Source organism: Canis lupus, chromosome 14 (genome assembly GCF_048164855.1).
Source record: "Canis lupus baileyi chromosome 14, mCanLup2.hap1, whole genome shotgun sequence".
NCBI lineage: Eukaryota > Metazoa > Chordata > Mammalia > Carnivora > Canidae > Canis > Canis lupus.
In genome coordinates this window covers 2,711,577-2,729,844 of record NC_132851.1, presented here as the reverse complement: position 1 = coordinate 2,729,844, position 18,268 = coordinate 2,711,577, and the positions used below count along the sequence as shown (strand labels likewise).

The 18,268-nt window shown below is 34.8% G+C and overlaps 1 protein-coding gene across 8 annotated transcripts in view; it reads left to right on the top strand.

Annotated features, from left to right (window-relative positions):
* The window catches only part of STK3 (serine/threonine kinase 3), a 375,543-nt gene that overhangs the window by 127,423 nt on the left and 229,852 nt on the right, over positions 1-18,268 (top strand). For 4 of the 8 annotated variants that reach the window (XM_072773995.1, XM_072773990.1, XM_072773998.1 and 1 more), the window contains exons 2-3: positions 8,902-8,982; positions 17,116-17,244. The exons of 1 other annotated variant lie outside the window; for it this stretch is intronic. In XM_072773995.1, coding sequence (XP_072630096.1) covers positions 17,228-17,244 — 17 coding nt within the window. In that variant the 5' untranslated portion in view covers positions 8,902-8,982; positions 17,116-17,227. Of the gene's footprint in view, positions 1-8,901; positions 8,983-12,162; positions 12,199-17,115; positions 17,245-18,268 lie in introns of all 8 variants that reach the window. 3 more of the 8 variants (XM_072773997.1, XM_072773991.1, XM_072773992.1) reach the window with 3 other exon arrangements.

Genomic DNA, 18,268 nt, shown 5'->3' with positions numbered 1-18,268 from the left:
CAGGCGTTCCTTGCCAATATCTTTGACTCCTTTGTCACATGTTCTTCTGTGCATGCATCTGGCAGAATGCCAGATTCCTCTGTTTGCTGTCCCTTGCATACTTTATTTTATTTTTTTTAAAGATTTTATTTATTTATTCATGAGAGAGAGAGAGAGAGGAAGAGAGAGAGAGAGAGAGAGGCAGGCAGGCAGAGACACAGGTAGAGGGAGAAGCAGGCTCCATGCAGGGAGCCCGATGTAGGACTCCATCCTGGGACTCCAAGATCACGCCCTGGGCCGAGGGCAGAAGCTCAACCATTGAGCCACCCAGGTGTCCCTCTCTTGCATACTTTAAGACACTTGTGAACAGGGCTGAAGAAAATATGAAACCTTGAAGATTGCCCATTTTAAATTGCTGGCTCTTTGACAACCTTAATAAGGCCTGCAGTTAAACTTCATGAGGTGTTTAATTTTTATTCTTCACTCTAGCTATTTCAAATATAGTCTTATCTTCTCAAATCTCAGATTTAAACTTCCTCACAGCAGTTGAATATCCCTCTGACTTCTAAAGCAAATAGAAGTCAATATATGAGAGCTCCTTTAACTTTCTGCCATTAGTCTGTTTAAGTCTGTCCATCCTTTCCTCCTAATATAATGAGAGAGGTGTCCCCAACCCTTTGATGTTAAGGCAGTCCCGTCCACATGTGTTTTGGATTCCTTCCTTCCACCCTTTTCAGGGACATGCTTTAGCAGTTATCTCTTCTTTTCGCTTGTATTTTCAATTTTCCCCTATTCTCCTAATTCATTCAAAACAGTATTTATACTTATTCAAGCATTTCGAATGGATTCTTTGCTTGTTTGGCTTTATCTTCCTTCTCAGATTCATGTTTCCAGTCACTTATCCTTTCCAGAAACTTCCAAGTGGAAGGTGATCCATAATTGTTGTCTCTGCCTCTTCATTTTTATTCTGTTGTCTTATACTGTGTGTGTCTCTTTCACTATTTTTGAACTGACATGGTTTCTGGTGAGAAGTCGGCTGTTAGTCATATTCTTGTTCTATTCATGATGAGTCATTTTCTCTTGCTGCTTTCAAGACTTTTTGTCTTTCAGCAGTTTAACTTACAGTGTGTCTACACATGGGGATCTTTTTGTGTTTATCTTATTTAGGATTAGTTTACCTTTTTGGATGTAAAAATTAATGTTTTCTGTCAAATTTGGGGAGTTTTTTTTAAGATTTTATTTATTTGTTAGAGCATGCATAAGTAGGGGAGGGGGGATTGGGAAAGGGAGAGGCAGACTCCCCACTGAGCAGGGAGACCAATGTGGGGCTTGATTCCAGGACCCTGGGATCATGACCTGAGCCGAAGGCAGATTCTTAACTGTCTGAATCACCCAGGTGCCCAAATTTGGGAAGTTTGTAGCCACTGTTTTTTCAAATAATTTTTTTCTGCCCCTTATTCTGTCTTTTCTCCTGAGACTCCCATTACATGTGTATTGCTATGTTGTTCGTATCACCAGTCTCTGAGACAGTTTCTTCCATCTTTTTTGGGGGGTGGGGCAAGCTATGGGTTTGATAGTTTATTTATTATTAGGCTTATCACTTTTAGTTGAGAAAATTGCCAATTTTCTTTTTTTTTTTAAAGAATTTTTTAAAATTTATTTATTCATAGAGACACAGAGAGAGAGAAAGAGAGAGAGAGGCAGAGGGAGAAGCAGGCTCCATGCAGGGAGCCCGACGTGGGACTCGATCTCGGGTCTCCAGGATCACACCCCAGGCTACAGGCGGTGCTAAACCACTGAGCAACAGGGGCTGCCCAAATTGCAAATTTTCAATACTTATCCCAAATTTAGCCCATTTTTTCTGGAAGCAAAGCTCCTATTTTTCATAGTCAACCTTGTCTTGGTAAAAGTACAGTTCTTGCTACTGATGGAATTGTTGGGATAAGTGATGGTAACAGGCCTAGGCTGGAAGGCCACAGAATCTTTCTGTTATTACCCAAAGCCATGAGAGGGTTTCAAGAATAAATGCTTTTCAGTATGTTGGCTACTTTTTTTTTTTTTTTTTTTTAAGATTTTATTTAATCATGAGAGAGACACAGAAAGAGGCAGAGACATATGCAGAGGGAAAAGCAAGCTCCCCCTCTGCAGGGAGAGCCTGCAGGGAGCCTGATGTGAGACTTGATCCTAGGACCCAGGGATCATGACCTGAGCCAAAGGCAGATAGATGCTCAACCACTGAGCCACCCAGGCATCCCTCTCCTTACATTTTCTTTTTTAAAAAGATTCATTTATTTTAGAGAGAGAGCAGGGCGAGGGGCAGAGGAGGAATAGAGAGAGAGTCCCAAGCAGATTCTGAGCTGAGTGTGAAGCCCCATGTAGGGCTCCATCTCACAGCCCTGAGGTCATGACCTCATTAAGGATATTGGTCTGTGGTTTTCATGTTGTAGCTCTGTGTGGTTTTGGTATTTATGTGTAGTAATGCTGGTCTTACAGAGTAAGTTTGGAAGTGTTCCTTTCTCTACAGTTATTTTTTTGGAAGAGTTTGAGGAGTGTTGGTGCTAATTCTTCCTTAGGTGTTTGATAGAATTCTCCTTTAGTCTCTTTAGTCCCAGGCTTTGCTTTGTTGAGAGAGTTTTGATTACTCCTTAAGTCTCCTTAGTAGAGGTCTGCTGAAATTTTTATTTCTTCAATATTCAGTCTTCGTAGGCTGTACGTTTCTAAGAATTTAACCATTTCTTCTGTGTTATCTGATTTGTTGGTGTATAACTATTCATAGTACTCCCCTATAATTGTTTTTATTTCTTTGACCCATGAGTTTTAATGTCCCCTCTTTCATTTTTAATTTTAATTATTTGAGTGTCCGCTCTTTCTGTCTCTCTCCCGCTCTCTCAAGTCTAGCTAATAGTTTAATTTTATTGGTCTTTTCAAAAACAAACTGAGTTTTTGTTTTAGTCTGTTTAGACTGCCATAACAAAATACAGACTGGGTAGCTTATAAACAGCAAATTTGTTTCTCATAGTTCTGGAAGCTTGGAAGTCCAAGACCAAGATGCCAGGATGGTTATATTCAGGTGAAAACTTTCTTGTTCTTGTTCTTTCTTGTTTCTGTGTCCTCAAATGGAGAAAGGGGCTAGGGATTTCTTTGAAACCTGTTTTATAAGACACAAATCATGCGAGTACCTTAGTTGTTTAAGGAGTTAGACTTGTTCTGGTATGTAGTTTAAGTTACTTTGTGGATTGGCATAGTATTTTTAAGACTTGTTTTTAATTTCCTTTTTGGAGAATCTAAAGTAGCATTTATGTTTTGGTGATGTAGTATCCTTTCTAAAACAAAGCTACTGAGGGATCTCTGCTGATGACTTTTTTATCGTAAGAGTTCTCTTAGCTTCTCTTGGTGGGAAAGATTCTTAGCCGCATTTGACCTCTGGGTTTGTTCTTTTTCAGCTTCCTTGTAATTTTTTTTTCTTAAGAAATTGATTTTGTTAGGTTTTGTAGAGTGTTTTTTCTTTTTCTTTTTCTTTTTTTTAAGATTTTATTTATTTATTCATGAGAGACACAGAGAGAGGCAGAGACACAGGCAGAGGGAGAAGCAGGCTCCATGCAGGGAGCCCGATGTGGGACTTGATCCCAGGTCTCCAGGATCAGGCCCTGGGCTAAACCGCTGAGCTACCCAGGGATCCCTGTAGAGTGTTTTTGTAATGATACAGAGATTGGTGTTCAGCTACAAATCAAGGAAACTCCTACATAGATTGCTATGGCTCTTTTTCTGCATAGCTCTCTTCTCAAGTATTCTGTTATGCAGATCTTATTTGCATTACCTCCAAAACTTCCATCTCTGTTTCTTCACTCAGCTAGAATTATTGCCTGTGTTTGGGTTTCCCTTTCCCTGTATTATAATCTGGACATAGCCTCTAGATATGAAGTGCAGGTGATAGCAGGGTTTATCTTCTTTCCCTTTTCTCAGTAATCTCAGTCCTGAAATGCCTGATACCTACTGTTTGAAAATACTTGTTTTCTACATTTTGTTGAGTTTTCTTGTTGTTTATTAGAGACAGTTCTGGATCCTGTTACTTTCTTATGGTTGGAAGTGGAAATTCTGTATTGGACATTTAAAATCTTTAAGTTGTTTGAACTTCCAATAGCTTTTAACATGGTCAGTTACTACCTTTTTGTCCTTAATGTCTTCATTTCTTAAATATATTTTCCTGGGATCTGTTTTCTCTTTGATCTTATTTCTTAGACATTTAAAAATCAAATCCTATTTAATCAAAACCAGTTCCTGTTGATAATCTCTTTAATATTTTGAATAACTTCATTCTTACTGCTAATACTGTATTCTATGGATCCGTATTTTGAATCTGCTCCTAATTATAGTTTCCCTCCCCAATTTTGCTCACCGCATATCTTCTTTCTACTGCATTTGAGGGGAAATGATTTTTTTTTTTTTTTGAGCATTATTGACACACAGTGTTAACGTTAGTTCAGGTGTACAACATAGTGACTCAGCAAGTTTACACATTATGTTATGCTTATTACAAGTATAGCTACACCATTTATTGCTATATATCACTATTATAATATCACCAACTATATTCCTTATGTTGTGCTTTTTATTCTTATAATTTACTCATTCCATAACTGGAAGCCTGTATTTCCTACTCTGCTTTACCCATTTTGCCCAGTTCTCCCATTCCGTCTCCTCTGAAAACCATCCGTTTCTTCTCTGTATTTTATAAGTCTGATTCTGATTTTTATTTATTCATTTTTTAAAAAATATTTCACTTATGAGGGAAATCATATAATTTTACCTTAATTTGTCTTGTTTCACTAAGCATGATAACCCGTAGGTCCATCCTTGGCATCTGAAATGGCAACATCTCACCTTTTTTTATGGCTATGTAATATTTTAGTGTGTGTGTGTGTCTGTAACGCACATTCATTACCCATTCCAAAACTGGTAGGCACTTAGACTGCTTCCATATCTTGGCTATCGTAAATAATGTTATGATACACATAGGGGTCCATGTATCTTTTTAAATTAGTGTTTTCATTTTCTTTGGGTAAACACTCAGTAGAAATACTGGATCATATGGTATTTCTGTTTTTAACTTTTTGAGGAATATCCATACAAGTTTCCGCAGTGATTGTATCAATTTACATTCCCAGGAACAGTGTATGAGGGTTCCATTTTCCATATTCTTGCCAACAGTTGTTATTTCTTGTTTTTGATTGTAGCCATTCTGACAGGTGTGAGGTGATAACTCATTGTGGATTTGATTTGCATTTCTCACGATTAATGATGTTGAGCATCTTTTCATGTGTCTGTTGGTCATCTGTCTTCCTTGAAGAAGTGGCTATTCAGATCCTCTGCCTATTTTTTATTCAGATTGTTTGGGTTTTTTTGATGTTGAGTTGTGTAAGTTCTTTATATATTTTGTATATTAACCCCTTATTGGATACATTATTTGCAAATATCTTCTCCCATTTAGTAAGTTTTCTTTTTGTTTTGTTGATTATTCCTTTGCTGTGCAAAAGGTTTTTATTTTGATGTAGTCCAAATTGTTTATTTTTGCTTTTGTTTCTCTTGCCAAATTGACATCTAGAAAAATGTTGCTATGGTTAATGTCAGAGTGTTTTCTGCCTGTTTTCTTCTAGGATTTTTTTTTTTTTCTTCTAGGATTTTTATGGTTTCAGTTCTCATATTTAAATCTTTAATCCATTTCAAGTTTATTTTTATGTGTGGTATTAAAAGATGATCTAGTTTCATTCTTTTACATATAGCCATCCAGTTTTCCCAGCACCAATTTTTGAAGAGACTTGTCTTTTCCCCATCATATCTTCTTTCCTCTTTTGTCATTAATTGACCATATAACTGTGAGTTTTTCTGGGCTCTCTATTCTATTCCATTGATCTCTGTGTCTATGTACTGTAGCAGTACCATATTGTTTTGATTACTGCAGCTTTGAAATGTGGAATTGTGGTATCTCTGGCTTTGTTCTTCTTTCTCAAGATTGCTTTGGCTCTACAGTGTCTTTTGTGGTTCCATACAAATTTTAGGATTATTTGTTCTAGTTTCGTGAAAAATGCTATTGGTATTTTGATAGGAACTGCATTGAATGTAGTTTGCTTTGGGTAAAATGGGTATTTGAACAATATTTGTTCTTCCAATCCATGAGCATGGAATATCTTTCTATTTGTGTCATCTTTAATAACTTTCATTAATGTTTTATAGGTTTTGGAGTATATATTTTTCATCTCTTTGGTTATGTTTATTCCTAGATATTTTATTCTTTTTGGTACAATTATAAATGGTGTTGCTTTTTAAACTTTTCTTTCTGCTACTTTGTTTTTGGTGTATAGAAATGTTACCAATTTCTAGTATTAGTTTTGTGTCCTCCAATAATGAATTCATTCTTACTTTTAGTAGTTTTTTTTTGTGGAGTCTTTAGAATTTTGCATGTACAGTGTCACGTCACCTACAAATAGTGACAGTTTAACTTTTCGTTACCAATATGGTTGCCTCTTATTTCTTTTTCTTGTCTGATTTCTGTGACTTGGGTTTCCAGTACTATGTTGCATGAAAGTGGTGAGAGTGGACATCGTTGTCTTGCTCCTGATTTTCAAGGAAAAGCTCTCAGTTTTTTACATGGAGTGTGATATTAGCTGTGGGTATTTCATAAAAAGCCTTTATTTGAGATGTTTCCTTCTAAGCCTATTTTGTTGAGAGTTTTTCCTTCTAAGCCCACTTTGTTGAGAGTTTTTATTATGAATGGTTGGCAAATTTTGTTACATGCTTTCCTTGCATCTGTTGAGATTATTATATGATTTTTATCTTTTGTTTATGTGATGTATCATGTTGATTGATTTGTAAATATTGAACCATCCTTGCATCCCTAGAATAAATCCTACTTGATCATGGTGAATGATCTTTTTAATATATTTTTGTATGTGTTTAATATTTTGTTGAAGATTTTTGCATCTGTGTTCAACTGGGGAATTTGGCCTATAGTTTTCATTTTTTGTATTGTCTTTGGTTTTGGTATCAGGGTAATGCTGACCTTGTAGAATGTATTAGGAAGCTTTTCTTCCTCTTCTATTTCCTGTGATAGTTTGAGGAGAATAGGCATTAATTATTCTTTAAATGATAGAATTCACCTGTCAATCCATCTGGCCCTAGACTTTTTTTTGGTAATGTTTTGATTGCCATTTCACTTTTGTTACTAGTAATAGGTCTGTTCAGATGTTCTTTATGGGAAATGATCATTTTTAAATAGAATTCCTAACATTATTTACAAAGATTTTTTTTTTTTTAAGTAAAGCTTTTTTAAAAACTTGACCCTGTTTACCTCTACATTCTGGTCACTTTTTCTTTATTTATACAAACTTATTTTGATTTTTCATATGTGATGTTACATTTTTACTGAATTAATTTTGGTCCATCAAGTACACCATGAATAATCCTCTTACTGCTTTCTTTTAGTTATCTGCATATGCCATACATGCAGATGACTTTTAAAGAAGGCAAAACAAAACAAAAACACATTTTATTACAGCATGCAGTCAAAGTATAAAACTAAAGCCTCATAAGTGAAGTCAAAATACAAGTGAAAATATTTGCAGCCTAACCAAAGACTAATAATTTACCTTGTGTACAGATAAGAAAAAGATTAAAAAAAACCAATCAGTAGTAAAATGAGCAAAGAAATTGAATAGATGGTCTAGTTTCATAACAGTATTAAAAGATACTCCGTTTCACTCATAATAAAAGAAATGTAAATTAAATCTATTCTGAGTAACAAGTTTTTAGCTGACATGTTGACTGAAATCCAAATATATAGTTAAGTACTTTGTTGGTGGAACTGTAAAAAAAAGAGGTTCTCTCATGTGCTAGTGGTAGGAGAATAAATTGGTACAAGCCCCCTGAAGGGCACTTTGCTAATATCTATCAACATACATATATATTTATATAATGTACAGTTATAGTAGATAAAATATAAAATGTAATCAATAACTTTAGTAATTAGCATATAGTTATTATAATGATTTTATTAGTTACATTGCATTGTTATGACATATGATTATGCCTATAGTATATATATGCTTGTTTATCAACATATATGCTTATATATTTTTTTGTGTGTATGTATGTGTAGTTGTTGGACTTTACAGTTTCATTTCCGGGAATTTATCCTGCAGATAATACTGGCACATGTGTCAATTGATTTAGGTATACATTTATCCAGTGCCGTGTTGTTTATAATGGCAAAATGAACTTAGATATTCATAAATAAGTGAGTGGTGAGTAAGAGATGCTACATCTTTGTAATAGTATAGGATATAGATGTAAAAAAGAAAGAATGAGGGCAGCCTGGGTGGCTCAGCGGTTTAGCGCTGCCTTCAGCCCGGGTCATGATCCTAGAGACCTGGGATCGAGTCCCATGTCAGGCTCCCTGCATGGAGGCTGCTTCTCCCTCTGCCTGTGTCTTGCCCCTCTCTCTCTCTGTGTGTCTCTCATGAATAAATAAATAAAATCTTAAAAAAAAAAAAAAAGAATGAGGATGTTTTCTATGTACTTGTGTTGTAGAAATCTCCAACATAGGCTACATGTTAAGTAAGAATGGCAAAGTATTTAATAGTGTGGATAGACAGAGTATGTTTAAAATGCTATCTTGTGTGTTAGAAAGGGGGAGAAATAAAATATACATTCATATTTGTATAAAGCCTTCATAAGAAGCTAATAAAACTAGTTATCTTAGGTGTTTCTGGGCAGATTAAGAACAGGGTTGAAGGAGACTGTTTGCCTTATTTTTTTTTATACTGCTTGATTTTTGAACTATGAACATATTGCCTCTTAAAAATAAAATTAAAAATTTTATAAAAGGTCTTAAGGAAAATATTTTTTTTTATTTTTCTTTCTTATCAGTAAGCTAAAAAAGCTGAGTGAAGACAGTTTGACTAAGCAACCTGAAGAAGTTTTTGATGTATTAGAGAAACTTGGAGAAGGGTAAGTACAAAAAATATGAAAGCAGCCATAGGTAATGACAGAAAATGATAAAATACTGTGTAATATTAATCTTCACTAGAGTATTTTTTCTTCAGTTGAATAGCAGTAGTATAGAGGGAACACAACACAGTAAAAGTCATATATGACATGCCCATGGCAAACATCAAAATTTTAAGATGAAAAACTGAAAGCTTTTCTTCTAAGATCAGTTGTATGACATGGATGAACATGCTCACCACTTTTATTTAACATAGCATGGGAAGTCCTAGTTGTGGAGCAATTAGGCAAGAAAAAGAAATAAAAATATCAAAATGAGGAAGGGAGAGGTGAAACTTTCTCTATTTGTAGATGACATGATATTATATATAGAAAATCTCAAAGAATACACCAAAAAAGTTATGAGAATTAATAAAGCAATAAATGAATTATAATTATATCAAAAAGGAGAAAATAGGAAAAATTTAACCAAGTAGGTGAGAATCTGTATACTGAAATCTGTAAGACATTGATGAAGAAATTGAAGACACATACATCAAAAGATACTCTGTGCTCATAGATTAGGAGAATTCATATTGTTAAATGTCCCTATTACCCAAAGCAATCTACAGATTCAGTGAAATCCCTAACAAAATACCAATGGCATTTTTCACAGAAGAAGATCAAATATTTGTACAGTTTGTCTGGAACCACAGAAGACCCCAAATAGCTAAAAGAATTACTAGAATAAAGAGTAAAGCTGGAGGCATTATACTCCCTGATTTCAAACTGTGTTACAGAACTGTAGTAATCAAAATCATGAATAAATAAATAAAATCTTAAAAAAAGATTTGGCATAAAAACAGATATATAGAATAATGAAATAATAGAGAGCCCAGAAATAAACCCATGCATATTTAGCAAATTAATTTAGGACACAGTTACCTCAGTGGGCAACGGGCAATGGGCAAAAGATAGTTTCTTTAATAAGTGATGTTAGGAAAAGTGCCACATGCAAAAGGATGAAACTGGGCTTCTGTCTTATACCATACATAAAAAATCAACAAAAAATGGATTAAAGATTTAAATGTAAGACCTGAAACCTAAAACTCCTAGAAGAAAACATAAGCAGTAAGCTCCTTGACTTTGGTCTTGACATGACTTTTTGGATTTGACACCCAGAGCTAAGGCAACAAAAGCAAAAACAAAAACAAGTGGACAACATCAAACTAAAAAGCTTCCGCACAGTGAAGGAAACTATCAGTAAAATGAAAAAGCAACCTGTAGAATGGGAGAAAATATTTGCATGTGATATATCTGATAAGAGGTTAATATCTAAAACATACAAAGAACTCATGCATCTTAATAGCAAAACCCCAAACATTTCAATTAAAAAGTGGGTAGAGGATCTGAATAGTTATTTTTCCAAAGAAGACATCCAGATGGCAAACAGATACACGAAACATCACTAATCATCAGGGAGATTAAATCATAACCACAGTGAAATATCACCTCATGTTTGTTAGAATTGTAATTATCAAAAAGACAAGAAATAACAAATATTGGTGAGAATTTGGAGAACAGGGAACTGCTATGCACTGTTGGTGAAAATGAACATTGGTGCAGCCACAATGGAAAACAGTATGGAAGTTCTTCAAGATATTAAAAATAGAACTACCATATGATCAAGCAATCTCATTTCTGGATAAATATATTTATATATGAAGGAAACAAAGTCACTGTCTTGAAGAGATATCTGCATCTGTGTTCACTGCACCATTATTTACTTGGAGACAACATAAGTGTTCCATTGATGGTTAAATGGTTAAAGAAAATTTGGTATATACAGATGGCCCCCAACTTACATGGTTTGATTTATGATTTTTCAACCTTATGATGGTGCAAAAGTGACATGCATTCAGTAGAAACCATGTGTTGAATTTTGAATTTTGATCTTTTCCTGGGCTAATGATCTACAGTATGATACTCTTCTTGTGGCGGTGGTTAGCAGAAGTAAACCACAGCTCTTAGCCATGCAAGTGAGGGTAAACAATTGATATAACCATTTCATACTCATACAGCTGTTCTGTTTTTTACTTTCAGCACAGTCTTCAACAAATTACATGAGATATTCAACACTTTATTATAAAATGAACTTTGTGTTAGGTGACTTTGCCCAACTATAGCATGGTGTTAAGTGTTTTGAGCATATTTAAGATGGGCTAGGCCAAGCTACCATGTTCAGTAGGTTAAATGTATTAAATGCATTTCTTTCTTATGTTATTTTGAACTTTGTTAAGCAAGTGAACATAAGGCCATCTTTTAGGACATTTGGACTCATTTGGGGAAAAATGAGTAATAGATGTAAATAGATGTAGATAGAGTGTCTCAGTGAGACCAGAATAGTTGATATGATTTTAAAATAATTTATGAATATGAATTGTAGAAGGACTTTCAAAATAACAAAAAACACAAAACAATTAAAATGGTGTAACCCAGGGAGAGCAAGGAAAAGGAAAAAAGAGAAACAAAAATGTTAAGTAATGAGCTAAGTGTAAGTTGGAAGGAATAAAATGAAATATATTTTTCACTAAATGTCAGTTCTCCCATTAAGGAACACCTGCGTGATACAGTTGGTTAGGCATCTGACTCTGGTTTTGGTGTAGGTCAGGATCTCCGGGTGATGAGATTGGGCCCCATCTTGGGCTCTGTGTTTAGCATGGAGTCTGCTTGGAGTTTTGCTCTCCATCTGCCCTCCCTCCATACTCTTTCAAGCACATTATCTCAAGTGGGTAAATCTTAAAAAATAATCAAAGAATAAAAGACAAATTAGTAGGGTCAATTAAAATGGAAAATCTAGCCATATGCTATTTATAAGAGGCCTGTATAATACAAAGGGTGAAAATGGAGGGATATTTCCTATTAGAGATACCAGATAAGAAAGATATTCACACAAATAAAAATAAAAAGAAATAGGAGTAATATTTATATCCAGTTAATTACTTAAATGATCTTAAGTGAATAAAGATGTATAATATCCAAATAAAAAATAACAAGGGACATAAGGTAATGACTTAAAAGACAATATATATGAAATGTATATGTGTCAGTCACCAAGACAGTTAAATTTGTCAAGGAAAACTATTAGAAATGTCAGAGGAATCTAATAAAAGTTTATGGGATATTTTCATTTATATCTTTCAGAATTGGATGAGAGTAACAGAAAAAAGGACATAGAAGGTATAAATATTACCAATAAGCTTGATTATATATCTATATTTCTATAAATATATAAATATATATTTATAGATATATTTATATATTTATAACTACATATATTTTGGCATTCTGCCTTTTTTTGGTATGTTCATGGAGCATTGATTAAATTTTAAAAAAGATTGTGAGTGTCTCTGTCTCAATTTTGATTATACTCTACTAAAATGAGAAAAATAATTACAATATGATAAAACCCATAGTTATTGGAATTTACACATAATCTGAGGTAACCTGTAGATTGAAGAGGAATTTGTGAATTATTTAGAAAAGGAAAAAGAAACAAATCATACCATTATCTGTGGGATCCAGAGAAGTAGTAATTAGGGGAACATATTCAGTTTTAAATACCTTCATTACTAAAAAAGAAAGACCAAAAGAAAAGAAAAAAACTTAGTGCTTATAAATGAACTTAGAAAAATAATAAAATATATGAAAAAATTAAGAGAGAATTCATAAAGGAAAAAATTTAAATAATGAAATAGAAAATAAAATTTAGGAATGATAAATACAAAAGCATTTTCTTTCTTTCTTTCTTTCTTTCTTTCTTTCTTTCTTTCTTTCTTTCTTTCTTTCTTTCTTTCTTTCTTTCTTTTATTTATGATGGACAGAGAAAGAGAGAGAGAGGCAGAGATACAGGCAGAGGGAGAAGCAGGCTCCATGCTGGGAGCCCAACGCGGGACTCGATCCCGGGACTCCAGGATCGTGCCCTGGGCCAAAGGAAGGCGACAAACTGCTGAGCCACCCAGGGATCCCCACAAAAGCATTTTCTTTGAGCAGGTCAATAAAATAGTTAAACCTCTTCTGAGTTTGACTAAAGCAAAACGAGCAAAAAGTGTTCGAAATAAGAGAGAAGACAACCAACGATAGAGAAACAATTTAAAGAATTAAAGAGACTGTTACATGCTGCTCTAATGACAACTCACTTGAGAATTCAAAAGTAGTTGCTTTTATAATAAAATTTAAATTATGTGAATTGACCCCTGAAGAGGTTAAAACTTAATTATATCAATTACCATGGAAAACATGGGAGGACAGTTAGATATCTGTTTATGAATTAGGGCAGCCTGGGTGGCTCAGTGGTTTAGCGCCGCCTTCAGCCCAGGGCGTGATCCTGGAGACCGGGGATCGAGTCCCATGTCAGGCTCCCTGCATGGAGCCTGCTTCTCTCCCTCTGCGTGTGTCTTTGCCTCTCTCTCTGTCTCTCTCTGTCTCTGTCTCTCATGAATCAATAAATAAAATCTTAAAAAAAAAAAAAATAACAGCTCAGGGCACCTGGGTGGCTCAGTTGGTTAAGCATCCTTAACCTTAGGTCATGACTTTAGGGTTGTGAGACTGAGACCCATGTTGGGCTCTATGCTCAGTGGGAGGTCTGCTAGAGGTCTTTTCTTCTCCCCCCACTCGTGTGGGCACGTGCACACTCTGTCAAATAAATAAATCATAAAAAAGAAAGATACCAGTTCATAGCACCAGTATTCATAAGAGCCAAATATGGAACGTCCATCAGCTGGTGAATAGATAAGGTGTGATATATCTGTGCAATGGAATACTGATACATGCTGCAGAATGAATAAACATTCTGTTCAGTGATAGAAGCCAGATACAAAAAATCACATTATTACATGATTCCATTTATATGAAGAATCCAGAATAGATAGGTCCATAGAGACCAAAAAGCAGATTCCAGATGATTTGGAACTAGATGGAAGTAATAGTTATACAACATTGAGAATGCACTAAAATGCCACTGAATTGCACATTTTAAAGTATAAAATGGTGAATTTTATATTCTATGCATTTTACTAAAAATAAAAAACCCAGCTAAGTCTTTGAGGACACATAATTGCAATTATTTTTATGAATCCAGTGTAAGTTTAATATCAAGAACTAGATGTATAAAAAAAGAAAGTTCAGCCTTACTTTGCTACCCGTAGTGGTTACCATGCCCTCTTTATCTCTGGTAGAAAGATATTGCTAGTTCTTTTCACTTCTTTTATGATTCCCATCATTCATTAAAATTGGAGAGCTCCACTGTTGACATCTCTGACCTGCACTGTGGATCTTCCAGTGATGTTAGTTAAGGGAGTATCCTCTGGATCCTTTCAGTGAACATAGAGATTGGGTGAACAAGTCATATATGATATATCCATTCCAGTACTTGAGCTACCTGAACTTTTGATCTCCTTCCTCTAATGTATACTGAGGATTGCTGGCATTTTTACATAGGTCATTGTAGAGTCCAAGTTTCAGTTAACTAACTGAGCGTACTGTTAGGGACATTCCTAACTGTTAGAGATAACACTGAGTCTGGAATTCCTGGTCTTGCATCCATCACAGAGAATGCCTTTCTCTCTGGAAATCTTGGAATCCATTCCCATATATCTTCTTTAGAATTCTGCTGATAAAAACTGACAAAATCTTACAACTTTTTTGGTATGAATAGTAGTAGGTGCTCTTGCATCAGATTTATTTTCATTCTTCTGATGTATGGAGATTGGAGTATAGTTAGAGGAGTAGGAGCAATGAGAGGTGGTGGAGGAGGATTTACTTTCCCTTGAAAATGACTGCCTCAGATGAGGTCATTATGGAGTCTTTAGGCAGTGTGAGGCCCATCTTGAACCGAGATGGGATGCTTTCACTCGGCAAAGGATGCTTGGTAAGATTTGGCGGGGGGAGGTTCAGGGCAGTCAGATTAATAAATATCTTCTTAAGTGTCCCATTACCAATTCTCTGGGTATGTCTCTTAATAGTTAAAAGTCTAAATTTAACAGAATAGATCTGGTGACGTTGTGAATTTAGTTTGCAGTCTAAGCTTCCAGCTTAGATTGGATCTTGAATTTGTTTTCAGAATTCTTAGCCTTGTGCTTACAAGAATTAAGAAATTCTTTTGGGGTCTTCAGAAGTTTTCTGATTCTTAGTCTTGAGCTGAAGTTTAAGCTCTGAGCTTGTTATATTTATTATATAACTTTTCCAGCTAGCCTATTCTTTAATATTTGTACTCTTATTTCCACCGTAGCATTGGTGAAAATAATGCTATTGATAGAGGTACTTGGTCTTTTAAAGCTTTACCTAGAATTCAGACAATTAAGAATAATAATTTAAATAATTGTTTTGCCACTGAATGCCATAAACTGTCAATATTCTATTTGTTATTTGCATTGAAGTCATTATTATCTTCAGGTCTAACAAAGAACTAATTCAAGATTCTCATCTTTAAGATTCTTTCCCTTGGAACCACTTCCAGTATCAAAAACTATTGGTAGCAGGGCTTGGTCAAGAAAAGAAAAGCTACTCTATATGTACTCTGGGTATAGAGACATTATAAAATTAGAAGCTCAAATGACTTGTGGAAGGGCCACAAATGCAAAGGTCATCAAATCTGCTGTTGAAAGTCAGAGAAGCTAACACTGAATATCTCAACCTGAAACACTGAAGTGGATGTTTCTTAATAGCTCACTGAGAATCTGCTGGAATCAAGAATCTTTGGGAAGCTCCTGCCAACTATCTCATTCTGTAGCAGGAGTGTAGTGGTTATCAGAAGCTCAGTAGGAAGCCGCTGTGTATGTCATATCTGCCAATGCATCTGCTACAACTACATCTGAAGATTGATGGTTTCTTCTTAACTTTTTGTCATTCATATTTCATGCATATTCTTCTCATTGTCAAATTCTTAACTGGGATCTACTCAGGGAAAGGAATTTTGGGAACCACAAAATGTTCCCAGCTTCTCTTTTGCAGTGATGAGACTTTAGAAGGGAGTGATGGTGTTGCTTAATTCATGATATGTAAAATCCAGCACTAAATTCTTTATTGACTTTTGAGGGAATATATATACACACATTCAGGTTTATATACATATACATGTATACATACATATATTATTTTTAAGGAGGGATATGTGTGTGTGTGTGTAAATTAGGACTACACACACACAAAAGTGTGAGTATCAAACTAAATTACTTTGGAAAGCTTAAAGAAACAGGATAGGATAAAATACATTTCTTTCTCTTCTGTAGAAATGATATAGTGAGAAGAATATGATCTTTGGAATCCTTATATGTTTAAATTCTGTCTTTGTATCTGTTTCCTCATCTTATAAAATGGTGATGGTACTATTTTACCTTACAGTTGAGAGGATTGAATTTGATAATGCATGTAAAAACAGTCATAGTATCTGGCTTACAATAAGAACAGTAAGTGGTAGCATGGTTTAGTTTGTCTTTTAATTCACACCAAAGTATATATGGCTTCTCTCTCTCATTGTTTCTGCTTTTTAGAACACATAAATATTTAATTGGCAAAGTTTCAAGAGTTGTAGCAGAGATGCTTTTTTGGCAAGTGGAAATTGGATCCTGTTACTCATTTTATTTATGTAAGCCTATGGTCTTGCTCTTGAGGAGAAAGGCATGTTTGAGGAGACCTTAGATGTATGACTTAGGGGAAACCAGATTCCCTGCTTCTCTAACTTTGGTATAGTGTGGTCCTCAGCTGAGGGTTTCACTCCCTTTTTTATAGTCTGCATAGGCATGGGACTTTGATATTCTGGAGATGATTTTGCTTTTGCCTTTATTCCTGACTTGAGACTTTGGCTGTTTTATTCTACATTTCATCCTTTTAATTTCCATTTATATCTTCTTAATGCTGCATTTGTTTGAGTTGACAAACCGTTAAGTCTTTTTTTTTCATTCATAAAAAAAAGCAAATCCTTATGTATTAATTTGATGATTTTAGTAGATTTTAAGTATATAATTGAAACATTAAAGCTAAGGTATAAGTCACTTTTCTTATTTGTTTACTTTATCACCATTATACATGCAAAATTTGTAGATTTTTCTTACGATGTTTGAAAGGAAAAAAATAAAGAAATGTCTTGGTTTCTTTTAGATCTTATGGAAGTGTATTTAAGGCAATACATAAGGAATCTGGTCAAGTTGTGGCAATAAAACAAGTACCTGTTGAGTCGGATCTTCAGGAAATAATTAAAGAAATTTCCATAATGCAGCAATGTGACAGGTATGAAGAGATTTTATTTACCTTCATTTTGATGACTTTGCTAATAATGTTAAGTAAATACGTTTTTTGGTCATCTGGTTAGTTTTCTGACTTTGAGTCTGAAGTGAGATTAATCCTTCAGGGAAGATGAGGATAGTTTTGTAGGATTGTCTTTAGGATTTAAAGTTCTAGAGCAGAAATGATATTATAAAGCAACATGTGATAAAAATTTGGGGGCAAACTTATGGGTGAAAATAATTTTTTATTGTTAAGGGGCGGTCATTTCATAGTCTTTTATATATATATATATATTTTTACTAATTAAAAACAGCTATGATTTATATAACTCTAAGTCATTCAACAAATGCTTACTGAGCATTCCCAGTGGTACTGTACCAAGATCTAGGAATATCAAGAGAACTAAGATACTGTTTTTTTCTTGAGGGGCTGGTAATCTAGGGGAAGACAGATACTTAATAGCTGTAATATAGCACTGTCACTATGCTTACTGCTACGTGGGGTGATGTGAGAGGAAGGAAGCAGAGCACCTCCTCCAGCCAGGAGTTATGAAGTCTGGCATGCTGAGGAAGAGTTCATTAAAATTGGGTGAAGAAATGGAGGGATGAGAAAGTAAAGAGAATTACAGGTACAGAGGTGAAAAAGAGCTCAATGGGTGTGCTGTTCTGACAAAGTTTAGAATTGTCTGACTGGAAGGTGGGAGACAGAGATTGGTGTGAAATGAGTTGGGAAGGTAAATGGAGCTGATCCTAAAGGGTCTTATATGCCCTATTAAATAACCCAGTCAGAGATGCAGAGTTTATAAATTAGGACTATGTTTAGCCTATAGTTACTTAATTAAAAAGAGATTTTATTACTCTCCCTTTTACAAAAGGTCTACAGGTAGGGCTGGTATAGCAGCAACAAAGTAACAACTGTCAAGGCTTCTTTTCTTACATTGTACCATCCTTAGTATGTGATCGTTATCCCTGTGCTTATTATTTCATGGTTATAAGAGGGCTGCTCTTGCTCCAGCCTTATGTTTGCG